We start from the raw sequence: 26,588 nt of genomic DNA, 5'->3' as shown, positions 1-26,588 counted from the left end.
TACCTTTACTTCAATTATTCCTTCTTGGTGACCTTTTAGAATATACTCAAAGCAGGGGGGAAATTTTAAAGCTAGGTCTTCTAAAATTGGCCTTCATTCTATTTTCAAGTTATTATTCACATGGTTCTGCATAGGGAGAATAATTATTAAATGGAGACATAAGTTTAAAGTTTACTACAGTCTCCCATATGAAATATTTGATAGCTTTCATAATCCCTTTTTGAGCAAAGGGAAGTTATGATCGTTTGAAGTACGTGTACATTTGCTATTTTGGACTAGCATGTTACCTAAAAAATGGACAACACAATTTTCACGGGACTCTCTCTATATGTAAGAGTTTACATCAAACTCCCATTGAAATGGAACCACAAATGGATAGAAGTGAGCTATGACTAGAATACCGGACTTCTCATTTTAAATGCAAATTTACCTTCACCTGTAGTGTTCTCACTTTTATGGTTTTCTTTGTTAATTTGTTTTTTATATTTACAAAACCCATCAGAAATAATGAATCCTAAAACAAGCTAGAAAAACACGATAAGGAAACGAAATTCCCCACCCTTTCATGGTTTTTGCTATAATATTAATATTATTTTGAATCTTTGTCCTACAATTAGAATCTGGAAGCTTGAAGGCTGTGTTCAGATACCACAGTGATGGGCATAGTTTTGAGAATTCATTGAGAATGGCAGGGTACTCTCAGAATTAGGTCTAAGGCTGAACTCCACAGCTCCTTTCATGACATACCCTACTCATACCTTTATCAACCCAGAGTCATTGGCTTAAATAAGAGTTATTCACGTTACACATAGTTAGCTATGGAGAAGAGGACTGACTCAGTACTCCATACTCAAGAGATTTAGATGGTTTCAGACGCTTAATTCTCCTCCTATGACAGTTATATGGCAGCCTCAGGACAATGCAAAAATTCATTATTTCAGAGGGTATGGTCTGTCATTGAGCACCTACTCCACAAAGGGCAAGAATTTCTCTCTTCTACACATGCCTCTGGGCATGAATGTACCCATTTCTTACAAAAGAGGGTACATCTCAGCTGCAGTGCGGGCTTCAATTCAGGCACCATATTAGTAAACATTACCAAGAGTTCAGAGGAGAGTAATGAAAAAGAGGAAATCGTTTAGAAAATGGTATGTTCAAATCGACTGAAGAGAGGACCTAAAAGAGGTATAATATCTACAAACGTATAAAGAAGTGTTATAAAGTCAACAGGAACCAATTATTGCACAAAACAAGTTATGGCCCTAAGCTGCAGTAAGCTGGTGTAAATCAGTGCAGCTCCACTCCGCTGTGGAGCTATGCCAATTGACAACAGCTGAGGATGTGTTTTAAGAGTGTTATATGAAGTGTAATTGCAAGTCTCGCTCATGTAGGGTTACTGTTTTTCTACTACCAATTACATTAAATCCTCCTCTCGTTTCTAAAAAACACCCAAAATTTTTTGTCTCCAAAGACAGTTTTATCAGGACAGCTTGTTTTGAAACAACATCTGCAGACTGCAACATTTGCAATGATTATATTTTTATTTCATACAGCTACATGCTTTTCTGATAAATATAAACCTTAAAAATTGACATATGCAAGTCAAGTTCTACTACAAATAGGGCTTAGATTTTGCATTTTTTTATTGTCACACAAATCCATTTAGAATTTTATATATTGCTTATTTAGGTTTCAGTTTGAAAACTGTACAGTCACAGACTATTTCCTTTCCCAGTGAGTCACTCTATACAGCAATACAGTAACCTCTGCCTTCACTAAGACTCTCTGCAATAAGGATTGTACAATTTGACTTCAGACTACATTAGAATGAGTTATAAACTAATTCTCTTTCTAAAACACATCTTGCCATCACACCAAAAACTGAGATAAGCAACAATCAGTGTTATAGAGAAGGAAATGGTGCTGACTATTTAGGTCCTCTGAACTGATCTATTCTCTACAGCTAGAAAATTTTAGAATTATTCACTAAATCTTTGCTTGGAAGAACTGCAACTTCAAGACTTTCCCCAGCCTTTCCATTCAATCACAGTGCTGTATAAATAAAATACAATTTAGGTTTCAACGTGCACCTAATTGCCTAGTCTACTGGTCCTTACAACTTATTCATTTAGGTCATTGGCTTTCAACCAGTTCTATACTGGGACTCCCGTTATCATACTGGGACCACACCCAGAACCCGCTCCTCCTATTTAACTGGGATCAGGCCAGAACACCCTACCCATTCAGTAAAAAGGGAAGGGAAGAGAAGGGTAGTCGTGACCCTGGACACCTGTTTGCAACCCCGCTGTAGACAACTACCTCTTTGGGTGCTAGGCATTACTGACTTGCCAGGTCAGGATTTTAGTTGTACATGTTAATGCTATAACTTAGAAATCCTGAATAAAATGAAACAAGAATTTAAGCGACCTGGACAGCGAAGCTGGCAAGAAGACACTAATTATTCTAGTACAGTATTCATTAGTATAAAAGAGCTAGGTCATCTCACCTACAGCAATACAAAACAGAAAGAAAACAGAATGCAGTACACTAACTGTTCAGTTTAACAAAATGATACATCATGTTTAACATGTTAGATCTAATATCCGCTTGAACAGCCGCCTGTGGTTTTGTTCCAAAGAGAGGTATCATTAATTTACAGGAACCTAAGACATAACCAAGTAAATGCAATAGCAATTCATTCCCAAGTTTATTGTGTTTTTACACCATGAAAATTATTTGCACTTATTTATTTAGAAATATATTTTAAGGAACACATTTTATTACTAGCATGGGAAGAAAATCCTACAGAGATCTAATTAGCCTTTACTTCCCTTAAGTCAATATAGAATTGGTCCTGTAAATTGTGCTACTGAGTCACTGTATAAATGTGAACACTTCCTTGTAAGCAAGACACGAGAAGTAATTCTTCCACTCTACTCCACACTGATTAGGCCTCAACTGGAGTATTTTGATCACAATGGTCCCTTTTGGCTTAGCATCTATGAAGACACACACACATGCAAACACACTTACCTACTTACTTTCTGGGAGTGTAGCAATAACCACAGCATCAATGCACACAGAGCTGACTTAGCTTTAAAAGCAACTAGAATTGCTGCATCTCTACTACCCAAGATGTATGCTGTGACTAAGAAATAGTCTCAGTGTGCATGTAAGCGTCCCTGAGGTTCAGAAAACAATCTTCTTTATTTAGTGAGAAACAGATTTTTAAAAGAGTAAAGAAAAATACTAGGGTTTACAAACACTTTTAAAGTTCAGGCATTAAGTTTTGTTACAGAGGAAACGCTCAAGGAGGATCTATGTATTGGTCTGATGAGGTAAGTATGACTAATACTGGACAACACCCCCTTTGTAACAAATGCTTCTTGTCTACTACCTAATACATGTAAAGGAATAAGAGAGATTCCACACTTCTTATCTTTCATTGTCCAATCAATAACTTTATGGGTTGAATTGCACAAGTTGCAAGAATTCATTCCATAACTTTGCATGTCTGTAGTCCTCAAACAAAAGTTGGGTAGGTTGAGTCATCTTCTTCAAAACAAGGAACACTCAGAGCTGTACCAGGACATGAGCCACATCTGCAAACATCTCATGAACAACCGGGCATGCGGAGTCACAAATGCTTGCAGTGGAGCACCCATCAGGACACTCCACGACTCGAAGAATACTTTCCTCTAAGGTTCACCAAGTGACATAAACTACTTCAGAAATTCCCTTTGAGTGTTTCACCTTGTAAGTTGGCTTTCTTACTCCTCATCCAGTATCTCGAACAGTCCCTTAAAACTTAATTGGTATAGAGGATCATAATATGAAATATAGCAAGTGCAAATATTGGGTCTTCTATGTGTAAGAATGTAGGCCTGGCGTGACATAAGTAATTACACATGGGAAAGGCCTCATTTCTTGGAAGACAGGAGTAGGGAGGTACACTGATTAGCATGCTGAAAACAGAGTATTTGTGCTACCTAGGATAAGTAAATGGATCAGCAGACTGGAAAAAGAACGTCTGTACTAGTTAGGATAAGGGTGAAACACCCAAGGAGCCATTTACAATGGACAAGATAATCCTGGAACATAAGATGAGGTAAAGAGTAAGTTGTACATGGATGGTGAATGGACAGAACATGCTCTACAGGGATTGGTTCCTACAAAGTGACCAAGTCAAACCCAAAACATGTGATGCAATTGTATAGTAAATGCAATGTAATGTGAAAATGTGTATGAAGGAAGAAGTTTGTGTTGGATGTGTGGTACACCCCCTATACCTACGCCCTACTGTTGAATCTGATCAACTCATTGTAGCTTTGCTGTATGCCAGATAAAGGAAACTGAGTGATGAGACTGGACTCCAACTGAGTTCTTTGGGAACTGAATAGAAGAGGTCAACACCATGCATGCCAATAACAGCACTGTATCTCAGTCAGTTAGCATCATAAGATTACAAGGCACAGATCTCAATCTGCTCATTGTTGAAGCACAAGGGTGTTCCTTAGATGCCATACCGCTTTATCCGATGCCTGAACCCACTGATATATTTACAGATGTTCCTATAGCTCCTGAACAACAGAGCTGAAGGATAAGACATGTTTGTGAATGGCGGGGGGGTGGGAGGAGAGAGCTTGATGAGGTTGTTTTAAATACACTCTGACAAACTGAACGTAAGCATTTCTTTTTCTTTATACACTGAGAATTTGAACAGAACCAGAGGATAAAAACACAGCAAAAACATACCTCGCCTGTATTTATGAAGGCTTTCCACATGCCAAGATTTTCACACCACCAATCTGTTCTTGCAATGTGCAACCGCAGGTCACTGTGTTCTCTCTCCATCAGAGTAATTTCATCCTTCAATTTGGAAACAATCTGACAAGGAAAATATAGGAATTACAACTGGTAAGAAACTGCCTATGATAACATAGCCACTGGCTTCTTTGGTTATAATATTTAAGAGATGGAAAGGGTGCAGAGGAGTGGAGAGAAAAAGGAATAATCCTGCAGGACAAGTTATTACAAAAAATCCCGAATCTGTACAATCTACGCAGTCTAATATAGATTGGTAAAATACACTGTATCAATTAAAAGTCAACTTGCAGTGCTAAAAGAAAAACCTGAAATAGGCCCAGAAATACATGCCAAATATCACCATTCACCAGGCAAGAGGGGGCAATCAGTACAGAAATATTTTTAAAGGAACACTTTCAAGTTAAAGATTATATAAACATTGTAGGTACTCTCTGTTGACAAGTTTCTCTCTTTAGGAAATACTTAACGTGACTGAACAACCAATGAATAGTTTTCATTCCTTGTGTCTTAATTACCTAACTAAGCATTCAAAGGAGTTACAATTTAATAGGCCCAAAAAAAGCCAAACAGCATTAATTATTTTGGAAGATATACATTTAAAAGACTTTCTTGCTTGGACATAACTCTCAAAGAGATAATCTTCTAAAAGAAAGAAAGCTGTATCTTACAAATGGCAAAATGATTTGCAAATTACTGTTACAGAACATGACTGTAAGAAAATTTGGGAATATATGTAAAAATGTGTGATTAGAACAGTTAAGAAAACAAGCTGATGCTTTCACTTCTATGAAATAGCACACAAATTCAGCTTCATTTAAAGTCCTCCTTGACCAACTTGTACCAGGGAAGAAGCAACTTGGTGGTCACATTTATACATCTACAACAATTCTGCCTCTATATTAAATATTTGGTCTCTTGTAAGGTGAAGGATCATTTACAATTACAGGTATACAACTCCCTCTTCAAACAGCTATCATCCTTCTTGGAACAGCATCTAGATTTTCCAGTAATACCTGCATACAGATCTCCTTGCAATGATTTTATTCTGGCAACTAAGAATGTAACAGTGAAATTATGGAAAAACTCAGACAACAACAAAGGATCCAAAGAAATTGGTATGGTGTGACTACAGGTAAACAGTTGACCTTACATAACAAAATACTCAGACTCTATTCCATGACTGATTCAATTTTATTAAACACATTTCAAAAAGTGTAACAATGCAGAAAAGCATAATGAATCTCTCCCCATATTTTTCATTGTCATTAGAAAAAAAAAGTGTGCACATGCATGCACGTGTAAATAAATCATAGTCTCAAGTTAAAGATGAGATAAGAAGCAATGATTCATATGGGAATACAATATGTCATAATGGCTTGGTTATACAGATAGCACTGATATCAGAAGCAAAACCTTAAAAACTGTAATGCTACTTAAATCAACACCCAGGTTAAAACAGAAATAAAATTGTACATAAGCATTCTCTCAAATAGCATTACAATTTTGAGTATTTTGTAGCTAACCATGCGAGTATATGTGTTCCTATGTTTATATACACATGTTTTTATTACGATTTACAATTGTGTTTTTCTTATACTTAGGGTTATAAGGTAAAGAGTGTTACCGAAACAAATCTGTTGTTGCACTCAAATGCTATAGCACTGTAAAGTGTGTAATATTTTGCATGAAAATGTATCATTCTATATTCTTGATGACACTTAAGCAAATAAAAAGAAAATGTTCTTGTATTTCTAAAGTAACTAGATTTCCTTCCTGCATCACCAATATCTTCTCACATTATTAAAATGGAAAGAATTGTTAAAAATGAATTTACCTTTAAACACTTAGCCCTGGTCTACACTAGGACTTTAGGTCGAATTTAGCAGCGTTAAATCGATGTAAACCTGCACCCGTCCACACGATGAAACCCTTTATTTCGACTTAAAGGGCTCTTAAAATCGATTTCCTTACTCCACCCCTGACAAGTGGATTAGCGCTTAAATCGGCCTTGCCGGGTCGAATTTGGGGTACTGTGGACACAATTCGACGGTATTGGCCTCCAGGAGCTATCCGAGAGTGCTCCATTGTAACCGCTCTGGACAGCACTCTCAACTCAGATACACTGTGGTAGACAGGAAAAGAACCGCGAACTTTTGAATCTCATTTCCTGTTTGGCCAGCGTGGCAAGCTGCAGGTGACCATGCAGAGCTCATCAGCAGAGGTGACCATGATGGAGTCCCAAAATCTCAAAAGAGCTCCAGCATGGACTGAACGGGAGGTACGGGATCTGATTGCTGTATGGGGAGAGGGATCCGTGCTATCAGAACTCCATTCCAGTTTTCGAAATGCCAAAACCTTTGTCAAAATCTCCCAGGGCATGAAGGACAGAGGCCATAACAGGGACCCAAAGCAGTGCCGCGTGAAACTTAAGGAGCTGAGGCAAGCCTACCAGAAAACCAGAGAGGCGAACGGCCGCTCCGGGTCAGAGCCCCAAACATGCCGCTTCTATGATGAGCTGCATGCCATTTTAGGGGGTTCAGCCACCACTACCCCAGCTGTGTTGTTTGACTCCTTCAATGGAGATGGAGGCAACACGGAAGCAGGTTTTGGGGACGAAGATGATGATGATGATAATGATGAGGGTATAGATAGCTCACAGCAAGCAAGCGGAGAAACCAGTTTTCCCGACAGCCAGGAACTGTTTCCCACCCTGGACCTGGAGCCAGTACCCCCCGAACCCACCCAAGGCTGCTTCCTGGACCCGGCAGGCAGAGAAGGGACCTCCGGTGAGTGTACCTTTTAAAATACTATACATGGTTTAAAAGCAAGCATGTGAAAGGATTACTTTGCCCTGGCATTCGCGGCTCTCCTGGATGTACTCCCAAAGCCTTTGCAAAAGGTTTCTGGGGAGGGCAGCCTTATTGCGTCCTCCATGGTAGGACACTTTACCACTCCAGGCCAGTAACACGTACTCGGGAATCATTGTACAACAAAGCATTGCAGTGTATGTTTGCTGGCGTTCAAACAACATCTGTTCTTTATATCTCTGTGTTATCCTCAGAAGAGTAAGATATAATTCATGGTCACCTGGTTGAAATAGAGTGCTTTTCTTCAGGGGACACTCAGAGGAGCCCGTTCCTGCTGGGCTGTTTGCCTGTGGCTGAACAGAAATGTTCCCTGCTGTTAGGCACGGGGAGGGGGGAGGGTTGAGGGGGTAGCCACGTGGTGGGGGGAGGCAAAATGCAACCTTGTAACGAAAGCACATGTGCTATGTATGTAATGTTAACAGCAAGGTTTACCCTGAAAGAGTGTAGCCACTGTTTTATAAAATGTGTCTTTTTAAATACCACTGTCCCTTTTTTTTTCTCCACCAGCTGCATGTGTTTCAATGATCACAGGATCTTCTCCTTCTCAGAGGCTAGTGAAGATTAGAAAGAAAAAAAAACGCACTCGCGATGAAATGTTCTCTGAGCTCATGCTGTCCTCCCACACTGACAGAGCACAGACGAATGCGTAGAGGTAAATAATGTCAGAGTGCAGGAAAGCACAAAATGACCGGGAGGAGAGGTGGCGGGCTGAAGAGAGTAAGTGGCGAGCTGAAGACAGGGCTGAAGCTCAAATGTGGCGGCAGCGTGATGAGAGGAGGCAGGATTCAATGCTGAGGCTGCTGGAGGACCAAACCAGTATGCTCCAGTGTATGGCTGAGCTGCAGCAAAGGCAGCTGGAGCACAGACTACCACTACAGCCCCTGTGTAACCAACCGCCCTCCTCCCCAAGTTCCATAGCCTCCACACCCAGACGCCCAAGAACGCGGTGGGGGGGCCACCGGCCAACCAGCCACTCCACCACAGAGGATTGCCCAAAAAAAAGAAGGCTGGCATTCAATAAATTTTAAAGTTGTAAACTTTTAAAGTGCTGTGTGGCATTTTCCTTCCCTCCTCCCCCACCCCTCCTGGGCTACCTTGGTAGTCATCCCCCTATTTGTGTGATGAATGAATAAAGAATGCATGAATGTGAAGCAACAATGACTTTATTGCCTCTGCAAGCAATGATTAAAGGGAGGAGGGGAGAGTGGTTAGCTTGCAGGGAAGTAGAGTGAACCAAGGGGCAGTGGGTTTCATCAAGGAGAAACAAACAGAACTTTCACACCGTAGCCTGGCCAGTCATGAAACTGGTTTTCAAAGCTTCTCTGATGCGTACCGTGCCCTCCTGTGCTCTTCTAACTGCCCTGGTGTCTGGCTGCACGTAACCAGCAGCTAGGCAATTTGCCTCAACCTCCCAACCTGCCATAAACGTCTCCCCCTTACTCTCACAGATATTGTGGAGCACACAGCAAGCAGTAAAAACAGTGGGAATATTGGTTTCGCTGAGGTCTAAGCGAGTCAGTAAACTGCGCCAGCGCGCCTTTAAACGTCCAAATGCACATTCTACCACCATTCTGCACTTGCTCAGCCTGTAGTTGAACAGCTCCTGACTACTGTCCAGGCTGCCTGTGTACGGCTTCATGAGCCATGGCATTAAGGGGTAGGCTGGGTCCCCAAGGATACATATAGGCATTTCAACGTCCCCAACAGTTATTTTCTGGTCTGGGAATAAAGTCCCTTCCTGCAGCTTTTGAAACAGACCAGAGTTCCTGAAGATGCGAGCGTCATGTACCTTTCCCGGCCATCCCACGTTGATGTTGGTGAAACGTCCCTTGTGATCCACCAGAGCTTGCAGCACTATCGAAAAGTACCCCTTGCGGTTTATGTATTTGCCGGCTTGGTGCTCCGGTGCCAAGATAGGGATATGGGTTCCGTCTATGGCCCCACCACAGTTAGGGAATCCCATTGCAGCAAAGCCATCCACTATGACCTGCACATTTCCCAGGGTCACTACCCTTGATATCAGCAGATCTTTGATTGCGTGGGCTACTTGCATCACAGCAGCCCCAACAGTAGATTTGCCCACTCCAATTGATTCCCAACTGACCGGTACCTGTCTGGCGTTGCAAGCTTCCACAGGGCTATCGCCACTCGCTTCTCAACTGTGAGGGCTGCTCTCATCTTGGTATTCATGCGCTTCAGGGCAGGGGAAAGCAAGTCACAAAGTTCCATGAAAGTGCCCTTACGCATGCGAAAGTTTTGCAGCCACTGGGAATTGTCCCCGACCTGCAACACTATGCGGTCCCACCAGTCTGTGCTTGTTTCCCGAGCCCAGAATCGGCGTTCCACAGCATGAACCTGCCCCATTAGCACCATGATGCACGCATTGGCAGGGCCCATGCTTTCAGAGAAATCTGTGTCCATGTCCTGATCACTCACGTGACCACGCTGATGTCGCCTCCTCGCCCAGTATTGCTTTGCCAGGTTCTGGTGCTGCATATACTGCTGGATAATGCGTGTGGTGTTTAATGTGCTCCTAATTGCCAAAGTGAGCTGAGCGGCCTCCATGCTTGCCTTGGTATTGGAACAAGGAGGTTAGTCTGGCCTCTGATTGATACATGGCTAGATTTACCTCGCTGCACCTTCCCTGTGAGTGACTGCAGTGTGACCTAGAGGAATGAGTCCCCTAGACGGGGGAGGAGACAAATGAGTACAAAACAAATCTGGTCTATTTCTTGTTTTGATCCACTCCATCTATCTTTTACATCTTTGGCTGGCAGCAGATGGTGCAGAAGGACTGCATGCCATCCACATCTCATGGCTGCTCGGCAGAAGATGGTGCAATAGGACTGCTAGCAATCCATATCGCCTGCCTTCTCACCATAAGACGGTTCAATAGGACTGACTGCAGGACTAAAGAGAATGACCTGGTCAAGTCACTCCAAATTTAATCCCTGAGGTTCAATAGGACTGACTGCAGGACTAAAGAGAATGACCTGGTCAAGTCACTCCAAATTTAGTCCCTGCGCCCATGTCTGCCCAGGCGCTCCTGGGCGACGTGGCCAGGAGCACCTCGGACATGACGAGGACGGCTACCAGTCGTACTGTACTGTCTGCTGCCACAAGGCAAGGGGTTGATTCTGCTGTGTAGCAATGCAGTACCACGTCTGCCAGCATCCAGGAGACATAGGGTGATGGTTACCTGAGCGGGCTCCATGCTTGCCGTGGTATGGCGTCTGCACAGGTAACTCAGGAAAAAAGGCGCGAAACGATTGTCTGCCCTTGCTTTCACGGAGGGAGGGAGGGAATGGGGGCCTGACAATATGTACCCAGAACCACCCGCGACAATGTTTTAGCCCCATCAGGCATTGGGATCTCAAACCAGAATTCCAATGGGCAGCGGAGACTGCGGAAACTGTGGGATAGCCACCCACAGTGCAACGCTCCGGAAGTCAACGCTAGCCTCGGTACTGTGGAAGCGCTCCGCCGAGTTACTGCACTTAATGCACTTAGAGCATTTTCTGTGGGGACACACATACTCGAATATATAAAACCGATTTCTAAAAAACCGACTTCTATAAATTCAACCTGATTTCGTAGTGTAGACATACCCTTATACTGTTTGTTCACATTTTGCATTCCTCACAGTCTAGTGAACAAAAATAGGATGGATGAGTTTTACTTTCTGATTCTCATAAACTAGCCCTAAACTGCAATTTTTGGGAGGCAAACAACCTGGGAGAATAATTCCAAACACAAACAAGTGTCAAGTGGAATTTTTGAGTGGGTGTTTAACTCAACAGAAACATTTTTGTGATATTTTGTTCTGTAAACCAGTGTTTGTATAAATATGAAGCCTAATTCATGTGGAGAGCATCTTTAACCGGAAGTACTTTTTTCTTCTCTGTGAAATACTCCTTGCTCACCGAACAGATCATGGAGGATCTGAAGGACTATTTTAAGTTTAGTTTAAATTTTGGCTGAATGCTCTAGTGATCAGGTTATTCAGCACATAAACTTCACTTTCATTTTAAAGTTTGCAGTTCACCTTTAAACTTTCATCTTTTCACTGTGTGGAAACAGCCATCTGTAAAGGAATTATGATGTGATTGGAATAAAAGAGACTTGGTGGGATAACTCACATGACTGGAGTACTGTTATGGATGGATATAAACTGTTCAGGAAGGACAGGCAGGGAAGAAAAGGTGGGGGAGTTGCACTGTATGTAAGGGAGCAGTATGACTGCTCAGAGCTCCAGTATGAAACTGCAGAAAAACCTGAGAGTCTCTGGATTAAGTTGAGAAGTGTGAGCAACAAGGGTGATGTCGTGGTGGGAGTCTGCTATAAATCACTGGACCAGGGGGATGAGGTGGACGAGGCTTTCTTCCGGCAACTCATAGAAGATACTAGATCGCAGGCACTGGTTCTCATGGGAGACTTAAATCACTCCGATATCTGCTGGGAGACCAATAGAGTGGTGCACAGACAATCCAGGAAGTTTTTGGAAACTGTAGGGGACAATTTCCTGGTGCAAGTGCTGGAGGAACCAACTAGGGGAAGAGCTCTTCTTGACCTGCTGCTCACAAACAGGGAAGAATTAGTAGGGGAAGCAAAAGTGGATGGGAACCTGGGAGGCAGTGACCATGAGATGGTCGAGTTCAGGATCCTGACACAGGGAATAAAGGAGAGCAGCAGAATACGTACCCTGGAATTCAGAAAAGCAGACTTTGACTCCCTCAGGGAACTGATGGGCAGGATCCCCTGGGAGAATAACATGAGAGGGAAAGGAGTGTAGGAGAGCGGGCTGTATTTTAAAGAATCCTTATTGAGGTTACAGGGACAAACCATCCCGATGTGTAGAAAGAATAGTAAATACGGCAGGCGACCAGCTTGGCTTAACAGTGAAATCCTTGCTGATGTTAAACACAAAAAACAAGTTTACTAGAAGTGGAAGATTGGACAAATGACCAGGGAAGAGTATAAAAATATTGCTCGGGCATGCAGGAGTGAAATCAGGAAGGCCAAATCACACCTGGAGTTGCAGCTAGCAAGAGATGTTAAGAGTAACAAGAACGGTTTCTTCAGGTATGTTAGCAACAAGAAGAAAGTAAAGGAAAGTGTGGGCGCCTTACTGAATGAGGGAGGCAACCTAGTGACAGAGGATGTGGAAAAAGCTAATGTACTCAACGCTTTTTTTGCCTCTGTCTTCACGAACAAGGTCAGCTCCCAGACTACTGCACTGGGGAGGAGGTGACCAGCCCTCTGTGGAGAAAGAAGAGGTTTGGGACTATTTAGAAAAGCCGGACGAGCACAAGTCCATGGAGCTGGATGCGCTGCATCCGAGAGTGCTAAAGGAGTTGGCGGATGTGATTGCAGAACCATAGGCCATTATCTTTGAAAACTCATGGCGACCGGGGGAGGTCCTGGATGACTAGAAAAAGGCTAATGTTGTGCCCATCTTTAAAAAAGGGAAGAATGAGGATCCTGAGAACTACAGGCCAGTCAGCCTCACCTCAGTCCCTGGAAAAATCATGGAGCAGGTCCTCAAGGAATCAATTCTGAAGCACTTAGAGAAGAGGAAAGTGATCAGGAACAGTCAGCATGGATTCACCAAGGGCAAGTCATGCCTGACTAACCTAATTGGCTTCTATGAGGAGATAACTGGCTCTGTGGATGAGGGGAAAGCAGTGGACGTGTTATTCCTTGACTTTAGCAAAGCTTTTGATACGCTCTCCCACAGTATTCTTGCCAGCAAGTTAAAGAAGTATGGGCTGGATGAATGGACTATAAGGTCGATAGAAAGTTGGCTAGATTGTCGGGCACAACGGGTAGTGATCAATGGCTCCATGTCTAGTTGGCAGCCGGTATCAAGTGGAGTGCCCCAAGGGTCGGTCCTGGGGCCGGTTTTGTTCAATATCTTCATAAATGATCTAGAAGATTGCGTGGATTGCACCCTCAGCAAGTTTCCAGATGACACTAAACTGGAAGGAGAGGTAGATACGCTGGAGGGGAGGGATAGGATACAGAGGGACCTAGACAAATTAGACGATTGGGCCGAAAGAAATCTGATGAGGTTCAACAAGGACAAGTGCAGAGTCCTGCACTTAGGACGGAAGAATCCCATGCACCACTACAGACTAGGGACCGAATGGCTCGGCAGCAGTTCTGCAAAAAGGGCCTAGGGGTTACAGTGGACGAGAAGCTGGATATGAGTCAACAGTGTGCCCTTGTTGCCAAGAAGGCCAATGGCATTTTGGGATGTATAAGTAGGGGCATTGCCAGCAGATGGAGGGACGTGATCGTTCCCCTCTATTCGACATTGGTGAGGCCTCATCTGGAGTACTGTGTCCAGTTTTGGGCCCCACACTACAAGAAGGATGTGGAAAAATTGGAAAGAGTCCAGCGGAGGGCAACAGAAATTATTAGGGGACTGGAACACATGACTTATGAGGAGAGGCTGAGGGAACTGGGACTGTTTAGTCTGCGAAAGAGAAGAATGAGGAGGGATTTGATAGCTTCTTTCAACTACCTGAAAGGGGGTTCCAAAGAGGATGGATCTAGACTGTTCTCAGTGGTAGCAGATGACAGAATGAGGAGTAATGGCCTCAAGTTGCAATGGGGGAGGTTTAGGTTGGATATTAGGAAAAACTTTTTCACTAGGAGGGGGGTGAAGCACTGGAATGCGTTATCTAGAGAGGTGGTGGAATCTCCTTCCTTAGAAGTTTTTAAGGTCAGGCTTGACAAAGCCCTGGCTGGGATGATTTAGTTGGAGATTGGTCCTGCTTTGAGCAGGGGGTTGGACTAGATGACCTCCTGAGGTCCCTTCCAACCCTGATACTCTATGATCTGTGAAGGGGACAGAACAAACATCAGACTCTTGATTGAGTGGGCTGGAGGGCTCTGTTGCATGGTAACTAAAACTTCATATTAATCCAAAGAGGTAGTAACACTTTTCAGGTATTAGGAAAACTCCCATAGACTTAAATGGTCTTCGTGTCCTGACATTATTTGATACTATTTATTAATCCTGACACATTTGTGCTCACATAATTCCCTTTATGTTGCTAAATAGATAGTCCTGGTTTCAAAAGTCAGACTCTGTCTCAGTTAGTCTAAATATGCCAGTAGTTTTTTCAAAGCCAGGACAAACCTAACAAGAACAACATTCAGCCACTGCTGCCCATCACCTCCTCTGAAATCTCTGGGTTCCTCACCTCCCTACCACTTTAATTTTTAAACCAGCCCTAGCAGTTGCCTTTACCTGCCGTATCCTCTCATTCTGCCATGCTACTAGGTCTTAGATAATGCCCTAGATTCCGTTGCTTATAACTCAGCAACATCAAAGAGCAGTTGGCTGCTCTGCTTGACAAGTGACAAGTTAGTTACTGATACACTAGACTCTGAGTTTGCACAGACATAACTTATGGGGCTTGACTTTAGAGATAAGATAGGAGGCAGAAGAGGAACCTTAGGGGGCACTCTAGAGCAGTGGTTTTCAAATATTTTTCTGACGACCCAGTTGAAGAAAACTGTTGATGCCTGCGACCGAACAGAGCTGAGGATGAGGGGTTTGGGGTGTGGAAGGGGGTCAGGGCTCCGGGCTGTGGTGTGGGCTCTGGGCTGGGGATGAGGAGTTTGGGGTGCAGGAAGGGGCTCTGGGTTTGGGGGGGCTCAGGGCTGGGGAACGGGATTGGGGCATGGGTTACCTCGGGCAGCTCCCAGGCAGCAGCACAGTGAGGGTGCTAAGGCAGGCTTCCTGCCTGTCCTGGCACTGTGGACCGCACTGTGCCCTGGAAGCAGCCAGCAGCAAGTCTGGCTCCTAGGTGAGGGTGTGCAAGCAGCTCTGCGCGGGTCTCACCCGCAGACACACACACCCAGCTCCCATTGTGCACGGAGCCCCGTGGGCCCCTGCCCCCCACCTAGGAGCCAGACCTGCTGCTGGCTGCTTCCAGGGCGCAGCGCGGTGTCAGAAAAGTTAGGGACTAGCCTGCCTTAGCTGGGCAGCACTGCCAATGGGACTTTTAACGGCCTGGTCGGCAATGCTGACCAGAGTTGCCACGACCCAGTGCCTGACATTCCGTGACCCAGTGCTGGGTCATGACATGCAGTTTGAAAACCACTGCTCTAGAGCAAGGGGAAGTGGGAATCTGCAAGAGGAGTCTGGAAGGCTGAGGGAAAGAATAATGACATATTCCCATTTATCACATTTCCTCCCCCAAAAAGCATACATCAGTAACACTGCCACTCAAATCGCCCTCTCCCACCAACTAGTCACGTCATCCTTTTATTTCCACACCCTCATCACATTCACCCGGGCCCCCTCTGGACTCTCATGTGAAGGTATGAAGGGTAGAGTGGCTGCGACCTTCCCACAGCTCCCTCACAATTCAAAGCCCATGGTAGCTGAGGACTCCGAAAAGCAGGGTGGGTCACATCTCAAAGACCCAGTTACTATGGGGTAGGTAACCATACTGTGTCAGTGTGGATCCCACATTCCTGCCAAACCTTCTGCCTCTGAAATGGTGCTGGGTACATGACAAAAGAAGAGGATGACAATTGTCTCCTGGAGTACCAGGTTTCATGAAGGGTACTCTGTTTAACTAGTCTGGGAAGAGGAGAGAGCTCTCTTGTGCACTTGGGGTTGATTATTACTGTGGCTTATTGTAGGGGGCTGGGGTGTACATCCCTAGTGAACATAACATAGCCCTAGAACTGTTAAGGGAGTGGAGTGCATCATCTGTTTGGCTACTGAAGAGATCCACCACTTAGAAGGGCAGGTCCTCTATGGTGCACTGCATCTCCTTAGTAATGCTGGATGCTTGAAACCAAAAGGCCCATCTCATGGTGACCCTCAAGGCCATCAATGTGGCAGCTGTGTCCAAAGCATCCACAGCAGCTAGGAAGGCAGACGTTGTGACCATTTGGCCTTCCTTCATGATCTCTCAGTTATCCCTACTATCTTGTGAGATTTTTGGAAGGAAGGAGACCGCTATCTCCCAGGTGAGAAAAATGTATTTCAAGAACAAGGCCTGATAGCTCACAATGCAGAGCTGTAGTTAGATGAAGGACTAAACCTTGTGCCTGAAGAGTTCCAGTTTCTGAGTGTCCTCTTTTCAGATGCACTTTGCAGACCACTTTTTTTTTTTTGACCCTGTACCACTAATGCCACTGGGGACCTGGATATAGAAATGCCTCAAATCCTTTTGTGAGACCTGGTACCTCTTTCAAATCCTCTTAGATGAAGAACAAACTGTGTCTGGAGTCTATCAAAGTCACTTCACTAGCTTGCACATACCCTTATTGATGAGGAGGGCAATCCTGGCTGGGGATGAGGAGCTCAGGAGGTCAAAGAGTTTACAGGACTTTTCCTGGATTACCAAGGTTTCAGTGTTCAGGGTCTCAGTGATCTGGGTCAGCAAATCCTGGAGAACCATGAAGTTATCAGGCACTGAAATTGAGAATGACCCACCCCACTGCCCCTTGCGTTTTGCCTGTATTTGTGCCCTAAACAAGGAGCCTCCACTGCCTCCTGCATGATCCCCTCCTGAATGCAGGGGAGACACATCCCAGCTTCATTTCAGTGAGAACGAGTGGGATGGCAAAGGTGATACTGAATGGTGGCACCATTGGGTAGGGCAATCCAGTGCCAGCAATGGTCTTGGTGTGGATGATGTCTTGAGTGGAAATATGCATTCCGCCTCCAAAATGTATCTCAGAACCATGATAGGATAAATCCTTAGTGCCAGCATCGATGCCGGTGGCAAGGTCAGTATTGGACTATTCCTCTTCTCCAGCTCTTCCTCTACACTGCAGTCGAACTCAACCCTCCAGCCCTCGAACCACTGAAGAGCTTAGAGGATTTGTCTCTGATGGACTGGTGTTTATGTCCCTCCATTCAAGACAACCCAGAATGATGCTCAGAGCTATGCTACTGCCTATGCTCCATGTTGGCCTGCCTTTTGGTGATGGTCTTTGGCATTGGGTCCGTGGGTTCTGGGGTTGATGCTGGGGCTACTTGTATCAAGGCTGCCAATACTAGGGCTGCTGGCACCAGGGATCTCAGTGCCAGTGCCTTCTGTAACTTTTTGGCTTTTTCTCACTGCTGGATCCCAGCATGAAGTGTCTGCTGGAGGAGGCACGAGCCAAGGATGGCTTCTTCTGCTCCTGTTAGGCGTTGCCATTTCCTCCAGTTCAAAAGTGATTCTCACAGACTCTACCTGAACTTACACATCTTGGAGAAAAAGGAATGGCAAGCTCTGCATCTGTCTGGAACCTGGCTCTCGCCCAGGCAGCAGCTGTGAGTGGGATTAGTCCATCACAACACAGGAAGCATTTAAATAATCATGGTTTGGAGTGCGCCGTGTGCAGAGGTTGACGCAAAGTGCCTTACTCCACTGTACGGGGCTGTTGTCCTTTCCGAGTCCAATCAGGCCAAAGCTGAGGAGAAGAATGAAGCACTAAAGAGAGTGGTGAGTCAGACACCGCTGTGTTGGTGTCTTGCTACCATGGGTGCCAAGAGGGAACTGAGGGATGGACATGGCAACTCCTCCCTTTATGCTCACAAGGAAGCATGGGAAGGTGGCGCAGGGCATATGCACAGCCCTACTGGACATTGTTATTCAGAAGACTCTGATCTTGCATGCATGAGGCACATGCATAACTACAGTGGAATCCACACAGACATAACTGAAGACAATGGTTGAGATACCCTGCATGGCAGTGCTTTTTATTTTTAAAAGGACACTGCCAAACACTGCTTAGCATTATATTTTTGTGTGAGCTCTGCTGTTTTTAATATGCTTCCAAGACATCTGAAGAGGTCTCTCTACAGATTGCTATTTTCCATTTGCAATCATTAATCCCTTCTTCACATTTCTGATGGATCTGAAATTAACAGCTCCTTTCTTCTCTATTTTCATCATTGAGGATAGAAACACCAACTGGGGAATTAGCATATAAATTTATTGGTGCTACAAACCTGTGATGAGTTCACATGTTGTTTCTGTATAGATCCCACAAAGAGAGCAGTGATTTGCACAGAAAGAAAATGAACAACTGAGTGGCAGATTTAGATTTTTTAAAGGTAATTTAAAATCTAAAAGGTCATTTAAAATCTGCAGGCCATTCTCCCAGACTACAAACATTTAAAAAGGTCAGTTAAATGCACTGAAAAATTAAAGGGTTAAACTATTTATCTACTTTTTTTAAAATGTTCTCCCTTTCTGATCCTTAGAGAGATTCATTTCAACATTTTAAGAGTTGGATCCCTCATTTCTTTCATCTTTCAAATTAAGAATTGCTGATTTTCATCCAATTTAAAAGAGTTGAGGAAAGAACTTACTGAAATGTTTTGTTAATATTTCAACCAATAATTTCCTTTTGCTGTTCATTAAATATAGCAGTGGCCTGATTTTCAGAGAAGCTGCGAAACTGCAGCTCCCATTGATTTCAGCATGAACTGTGTATGCTCAGCATCTCTGAAGAAAAAATCAGACCACTTGACCTTCAACACAGCATCAGCTTCTGTTATATCCTTTCTACTCTGTGGCCACAGTTACTGGAACAAAAGGCTAAAAAGAAAGAAAATCCTCACCAAAATAAGTCAGTAAAGGATCAGAACTATTACCTTGAATTTGAAAATACTACCCTTGAAATTTCCAGGGAGAAGGACATTTGGATTTGAGTATCTACATCTGAACCTTCCCCAGTGTGGAAAAGATCTCATCAGAAGGAGAAATGGCTCAAAATTGTGGGAGTTTTGCAAGTTTTGACTTCAGAAGACATCCACTGTTTGGGGACAAAATCTCACAAGAACTCAAGATTTTGACTCAGTCATAGCTGCACTACAGCACTAAATCATCTTTAAACCTGAACTTTAGCCAGATCCTAATCCAGATTCACCATCCCAGCCCATTTCTAAAAATAATCATTTTTGGGCAAATGGTGTAACATATTCTAAAGAGCAAAAAGCTAGGTTATGATTTTGGTCCCAATACTGTAGGGGTTTCACCTATCTTAGAATGACTACAGTCTGGTGAAATAATGCCCTTAGAATTCTAAATAGCTCCTTGTAAAGGAATTTAGCCACTCTCTTGGATAATTTTTTTAAGATTAAGTAAACCTATCACCACTACAGTAACTATAAGGCATTGTGCTCTGTACCTGCAGGGCCAGCAGAGAGCGTGCAAGTTTACTGACAGATCTGATCCCCAGAGCTGTAATGCTTTTGAAGCAGCAACGAGGAAGAGTATACAGAACCGCCTTGTTGGCTTGGGTTGCTATAACAACTCAATTGGAAGAAGCAGATACAGATGTAGGGAAGAAATTGTATTTGCAAAACAGAAGAGGATAAAAACCTATTGGGGAAACATTTCCAGGGTTCTAAGAGTGTACTATAAATCATGAAGAACAAGAGACTTTTAAATTCATTTTTGAAATATTTATGGCAGTGGCTCTGACGCTCTTTTAAATTATAAATTCTTTAGAGCAGGGACCTTGTCTTTATATTTGTCTGAAAAATAGCTAACACCCCGTTGGTATCACAGATGCAAATAAGTAAAATAAATTCAGACTGAGACTACTGAAAGCATTACCTTTTTGTCAGGTTTTGGTGAATTACATATGGAATTAAGAGCCTGTCTCTTATATTCAAGTTTGTCATTTAGCTGGCGAAGTTTATTTACAGCATAATTTGCCTGTTCATTAATTCTTGCGCTGCATTCATCAATAACGTCTTCACAACCTTGGCTCTAGAAATAAAAATGTTAGTTATTAAAAAGTCTATGTCACTGATGCAAAATAAGTTAAATCTGTTACCTGTTTGCTATGCATGCTTCATTATTTGCACTTTATATCTATGTACAACAAACAATTAATCTCAGTATAGACCCTCAGTGGGTCACTCAGTGGTTGGGGGGGAGGGATAGCTCAGTGGTTTGAGCATTGGCCTGCTAAACCCAGGGTTGTGAGTTCAATCCTTGAGGGGGCCATTTAGGGATCTGGGGCAAAAATTGGGGATTGGTCCTGCTTTGAGCAGGGGGTTGGACTAGATGATCTCCTGAGGTCCCTTCCAACCCTGATATTCTATGATTCTATGACCCGGGGTTCTCAAACTTAATTGCACCGTGACCCTCTTCTGATAACAAAAGTTACTACACGAGGGGGGACCGAAGCCTGAGCCCGCCAGATCCCTGCCTCCCTGCATGGAGGGGCCAAAGCCAAAGCCCAAGGGCTTCAGCCTGTAATCTCAGCCTCACTACCCATGGCTGAAGCCCTCAGGCTTCGTCCCCAGACAGTAGGGTTTCGACTTTGGCTTCAGCCCCTGACCCAGCAAGTCTAAGCCAACCCTGGCGATCTCATTAAAATGTGGTCGCAACCCACTTTGGGGTCCCGACTCACAGTCTGAGAACCACTGGTATAGACAAATCCCAGACTAAAAGGGCATGTGGTGCAAAAGTTATAATAGATTCTTATTTTTACTTCCACGTCTATCATGTAATGTAGCAGTAAGAAGCTGACAAAGAGCCTTAGTCTCAGTTACACTATGTCCCATTTAGGCTGCTCTGATAGTATAAACGGACTTTAAACTGTGGCTTTATTGTAAGTGAGAATAAGACTCAACATTTGGAATATAAAAGCAGAATACAAGTTGGTGGTCATAATTAGTATTCGAAGCCACACACTGAGTAAATACTGCAGCTCTGAGTCTTGAAGACGGTGGAAATATATTGCCACTCCAACACATATTTATATATGGCCACTTCAACACAGGTGCACTGGGGAGTCAGCAAGAAGCCCTCAGAAGGAGAACTACAAGATGACTGCAGGTGGGAAGTGCAAGGGAAGTCCAGGCAGTGATACCAGAAGCACTGGAGACCCCAGGGAGCATGTCTTGGTTGTGACACAGGCCGGGCCACTGCCCCACTCCTCCCTATGTGCTGGCACTAGTGCAAAAGAGTGGCAACTGTGGAAGAAGGGGAGAGCTCGCTCTACCTGTTCTACAGCTATAACAAACTCACTGTCCAGCAACTTCCCTCCGCCATCATCTCCGGAGATATTATGGGTCAGCTGGACGGTGCACCTCTTGCCCTCCCCTCACAGTACAGCTCTGCCTCTAAAGATACGTAACGAAACCTTTCAGCCTGATTTTTCAGAAGTGCCAAGCACCCCTGGCTCCCACACCCTCATGGGAACTGAGCACCACTGGGCGGGGGGGGTTTGTAGTGGTGTTAATCAAGCCATAAGTTTCTGCTAACAAAAACAAACCCTCCAGAAATATAACTATGCCAGAGGAAAATGATTTCTCAGTTGCATCATTTGCTATACATGAAACTGAAGGACCATGAGCCAACAGTATTATTTCCCCCCATATCTGAAAGCCTGTGAAAGCTTCTGCAGACAAGATTCACTTCTTCTTATGCTCCTTTCAAAGCCCCTTGTGGCTCACTGTAGAGCAATTAGCATTGCTGTATTAGAGAGAAGTGCTCTAATTGTACACTCTTCATTAACAATTTGTGACAAACAGTTTAAAAAAAAATCTTTATCCACACTGCAGAGTTGCTGATAGATGGAATGAGATGTGCAAAGACCAAAGTGCAGCCTTCAAAATCTGCACATATTCCCTCAAGGATTTAAAGGAAAGATAACTGATGGTAATGCTGAAGAATTAAGTGCTGACGACTGTAGGAGAGTCCAAAATAAATGTTATTTGACCAAAAAAAAAATACCAACAGCTATTCTTGAAATGTTGTATAAGTTTCTTTAGGGAAAATGCTATCTGTGTCAGGTTCTAGATAACATACATAAGGAAATCAAAATCACACAACTTTTTTTTTTTTTAATACTTTGCCATTTCTGGGCAATAAGTCAGTGTTTCCTGAAACACCTATTGATTGCAAGGCTCAGAAGGACACATTTTTGAGGTGCCTTTGGTCTCCCTATGATTTGGAATATACATAGCTGAATAACAGGAAGAGAAACAGGAACCTTGAGTTCCTTATCAAGAAAAAAAACCCATTTAACAAAAGAGCAAACATTAAAAGAGGGAACATGCTACAAAACTGTGTGTTTGAAGTATTTCCCTAGGATAGTTTGCCTCTCAAAACCATCTGTGGAGGACAAGGGATGGATAGAATCCAAAGTTTCATTTGAAGACCTTTCAATCATATTTAAATATTAAATCGGAAAACCTCAGATTCTGAGTTACTGTTTCCTAGTGTTTAGGACTGCGAAGTGCGAGTCAGCATATCTGGGTGCTAATTCCAGTTCTGCCTCTCAGTGTGACCTTTGTCAATTCCCTTAACTTCTCTGTGTCTCAGTTTACCCACTTGTAGAACAAAGATATTAGTCCTTCTCTTGCTGGAGAGTTGTTAGGCTTTATTCATTAATGCCTGTGGAGTGCTTTGAGATCCTTGGTTAAAAGTGTAGCTAAATAAGTGCCTCTGATCTAGCTCCTGAAAAGATTTACAGAACTTGCCTGCAAAGACATCTGGCCCTGGAGAGCTTCCCTTTGGAAAGTCGTCTTATAGTATTTTGAACTTCATCTTTAATATCTCCAAGTCAAGTTGTACTTTTTGTTTTTCAGCTTTATCCTCTAATATAGCCTAAAAGTTAATTTCTTTGGTAAATTAATAAAAATCACTAAGATTATGAATACACAATAATATTTTCTTTTCATCTAAGACATGGTCTATATAAGCTCTTGAGCATCATTCCCCCCCACTCCCTTTTTACTGCTTTCAGTACATATATTCTGTAGGGGTTTGAGGCTTTATAGATTAGAGCTCACTGGGGAGGAAGTTAGTTTATAGAAGATGTAGACAATTGTTTTCTTCTCTCCTTTCAATTTACTTTAGTTTTATCAATATATGTGATTAGTACAAACTCCAGATTGAAATAATAATTGTTTAAGCCAACTTAAACAGTAAACAGCTGAAAACAAAACAAAATAAATAATTGAAAACTCATCTTTCACTTCCTTTACCAAAAGGCAAAGCTTGCAAGTTGATATCTAGAACAAAATGCTCAGGATCTAAAGAGTAGAAGGATAGACATGCTCACTATGGAGTATGAAAAGGTTGGTATTTGAAAGCTTTTACAAACCTCAAAAGCTCTTAATTACTTTAACAAAGTTCAACCAGTCAGTCATTTTGCTCCATTTGATGTTAAAGAAATCATCAGTTAATTGTTAAGGGTAGTATCTTTTTAAACCCCCTGCCATATGTTGAACACGCTTTATTATGTGATCATAATATGGAACACCCAGCATGTAAGCAACTGGAGATATGTCAAAATGAAAGCTAAAAATTAAATGGCAAGGTTTACCATTATCATAATCGTATTGCATTTGTATATTGGTTTAAAAATGCCATGCACCCTAGTGATGATCCAAGCATAGACATGCTTGCAGCTACTCTTCTTGGATAAAAGAATGCAAATTGTTCTTTGTACCGATGAAGTACAAAGGTAACACTGAAATTTCAAGTCTTCTCAGAAGAGACTAAACAACTTCTCAATAGTTTAGCAGAGCTGAGGAAAATCCTTCCTTCATCAAGTACAAACACTTTGCATCCCTGGAACCGAAGACAAGACAAAGTGCCTCTTTGCTATCTATATGCATACTATTAGAGACCTGTGTAAAAACTGAAAAAAATGAATATGATCAACTTTGTGGTGTTTGGTGGAATAGCTTACGAGATATAAATAACAAAGATTGAGAAAGTAGTAAAATAAACACAAAGCTTGAGAATAGGAAGTACTCATTAGCTTTTCACTCAGATCATCCTCCGGTAATAAAAGCAGCAAGAATTATAGATTTGACTCACCACTTCATCCTTGTCCTCAGAAGTCAACTGAACTGCAATTCTCTCTTCTTCTTTCTTGATCAGCCTCTCATATAAATCACTGACAATGAAGGAGGGGTAGTACCTGTCCTTTAGTGTTTCATAAACATCAGTCTGAATTTTGTAGAAAACTTCAATGCCTTTATTGCCCACAAGACTTTCCTGTATTTCTTTGTAAAGTGACTTTTCCACAGGGATTTCTCTGCTTTCCACAAAGAAATTCTGATAAATTTCACTCACTAGTTGAGGTATTTCAGCCTGGAAAATAAAGGGGGTAGGATGGGGGAAAGAAGAGAAAAATAAATGTAAAAAGAGGACCATGTCTCAGAATCCTCATGGATTTTATTTAAAGAAGGTTGAACTGGCTGTCTCTTGTGCCTGAATATGCAAGTGCACATCTCTACATCTCATGTTAATATCAGCTACCATGCTTGGGCAGCCATGCAGAATAGTCAGTTTTACAAGATATAAAATGATGGATGTCTGCATACCCAAGGAAATGACTAAGCCCTGAAATTTGACCTCTCTTTACCAGCTTTTGTATTGTATTGAGACGGAAAGAGAATATTATAGCAGCTTTTTGCTCCCCATTCTAAACTGAAATTTCAAAAGCGAATTAGTTGCGTCAGGTTTCTTAGCTTTTAGCTTTAACCGGATGTACAAATTCTCTTTGCAGAACATTTTTTGTTTTATAAAATGGGACTGTAACCAGTCTAATAATTATTTAGTGAGCGACAACACCAAAACAAATACGCAAACATATTCACCATGTATACAAAAAGGGCATAGGGATGAAATTTGCACCAAAAAATGAGGGAAGAGGTTAAATAAAAAAAAGGAAAATGCTCAATGTATGTGACAATCTCCCTGAAAAGTATATCAAGTGACCCATGTCTACCAGATAGGGGCAGAATTCCATGGAGCAGTATAAGCATGAGATGACAGAACATCGGCAAAAACAATGACAAACATGACTCAGGACACTCATCACTCTTGAAAATACAAAGGGCAACCCTAGTAATAGGTCCTGGAGTGATTAATAGCTAAATTTGAGCCTGTGGATATTGTCAATCATTCACTTGGACCACATCTTCTACTGCTCACTATTCATAGTGTTCCAGAGTAACAGCCGTGTTAGTCTGTATTCGCAAAAAGAAAAGGAGTACTTGTGGCACCTTAGAGACTAACCAATTTATTAGAGCATAAGCTTTCATGAGCTACAGCTCACTTCCTCAGATGCATATCGTGGAAACTGCAGCAGGCTTTATATATACACAGAGAATATGAAACAATACCTATTCCCACCCCACTGTCCTGCTGGTAATAGCTTATCTAAAGTGATCATCAGGTGGGCCATTTCCAGCACAAATCCAGGTTTTCTCACCCTCCACCCCCCCACACAAATTCACTCTCCTGCTGGTGATAGCCCATCCAAAGTGACAACTCTTTACACAATGTGCATGACAATCAAGTTGGGCTATTTCCTGCACAAATCCAGGTTTTCTCACATCCCCCCCACCCCCATACACACACAAACTCACTCTCCTGCTGGTAATAGCTCATCCAAACTGACCCCCCCCCCCAGATGTTCTGGTTTAACTTGGATTTTAACTTGAAGAGTGGTCAGTTTGGATGAGCTATTACCAGCAGGAGAGTGAGTTTGTGTGTGTATGGGGGTGGGGGGGATGTGAGAAAACCTGGATTTGTGCAGGAAATAGCCCAACTTGATTGTCATGCACATTGTGTAAAGAGTTGTCACTTTGGATGGGCTATCACCAGCAGGAGAGTGAATTTGTGTGGGGGGGTGGAGGGTGAGAAAACCTGGATTTGTGCTGGAAATGGCCCACCTGATGATCACTTTAGATAAGCTATTACCAGCAGGACAGTGGGGTGGGAATAGGTATTGTTTCATATTCTCTGTGTATATATAAAGCCTGCTGCAGTTTCCACGATATGCATCTGAGGAAGTGAGCTGTAGCTCATGAAAGCTTATGCTCTAATAAATTGGTTAGTCTCTAAGGTGCCACAAGTACTCCTTTTCTTTATTCATAGTGTG

At 42.9% G+C, this 26,588-nt stretch overlaps 1 protein-coding gene across 4 annotated transcripts in view; it reads right to left on the bottom strand.

The window, feature by feature from the left end:
- SNX25 (sorting nexin 25) overlaps nucleotides 1-26,588 on the bottom strand; it is a 148,096-nt gene that overhangs the window by 30,069 nt on the left and 91,439 nt on the right. For 3 of the 4 annotated variants that reach the window (XM_073341842.2, XM_073341839.2, XM_073341840.2), the window contains 3 exons: nucleotides 24,515-24,790; nucleotides 20,285-20,440; nucleotides 4,756-4,887 (listed from right to left, as the gene is read on the bottom strand). In XM_073341842.2, coding sequence (XP_073197943.1) covers nucleotides 4,756-4,887; nucleotides 20,285-20,440; nucleotides 24,515-24,790 — 564 coding nt within the window. The remainder of the gene's footprint in view (nucleotides 1-4,755; nucleotides 4,888-20,284; nucleotides 20,441-24,514; nucleotides 24,791-26,588) is intronic. The other variant, XM_073341841.2, reaches the window with a different exon arrangement.

Source organism: Lepidochelys kempii, chromosome 4 (assembly GCF_965140285.1).
Source record: "Lepidochelys kempii isolate rLepKem1 chromosome 4, rLepKem1.hap1, whole genome shotgun sequence".
Taxonomy (NCBI): Eukaryota; Metazoa; Chordata; order Testudines; family Cheloniidae; genus Lepidochelys; species Lepidochelys kempii.
The sequence above is the reverse complement of the archived record's forward strand: the minus strand, read 5'-3'. Positions and strand labels throughout refer to the sequence as shown.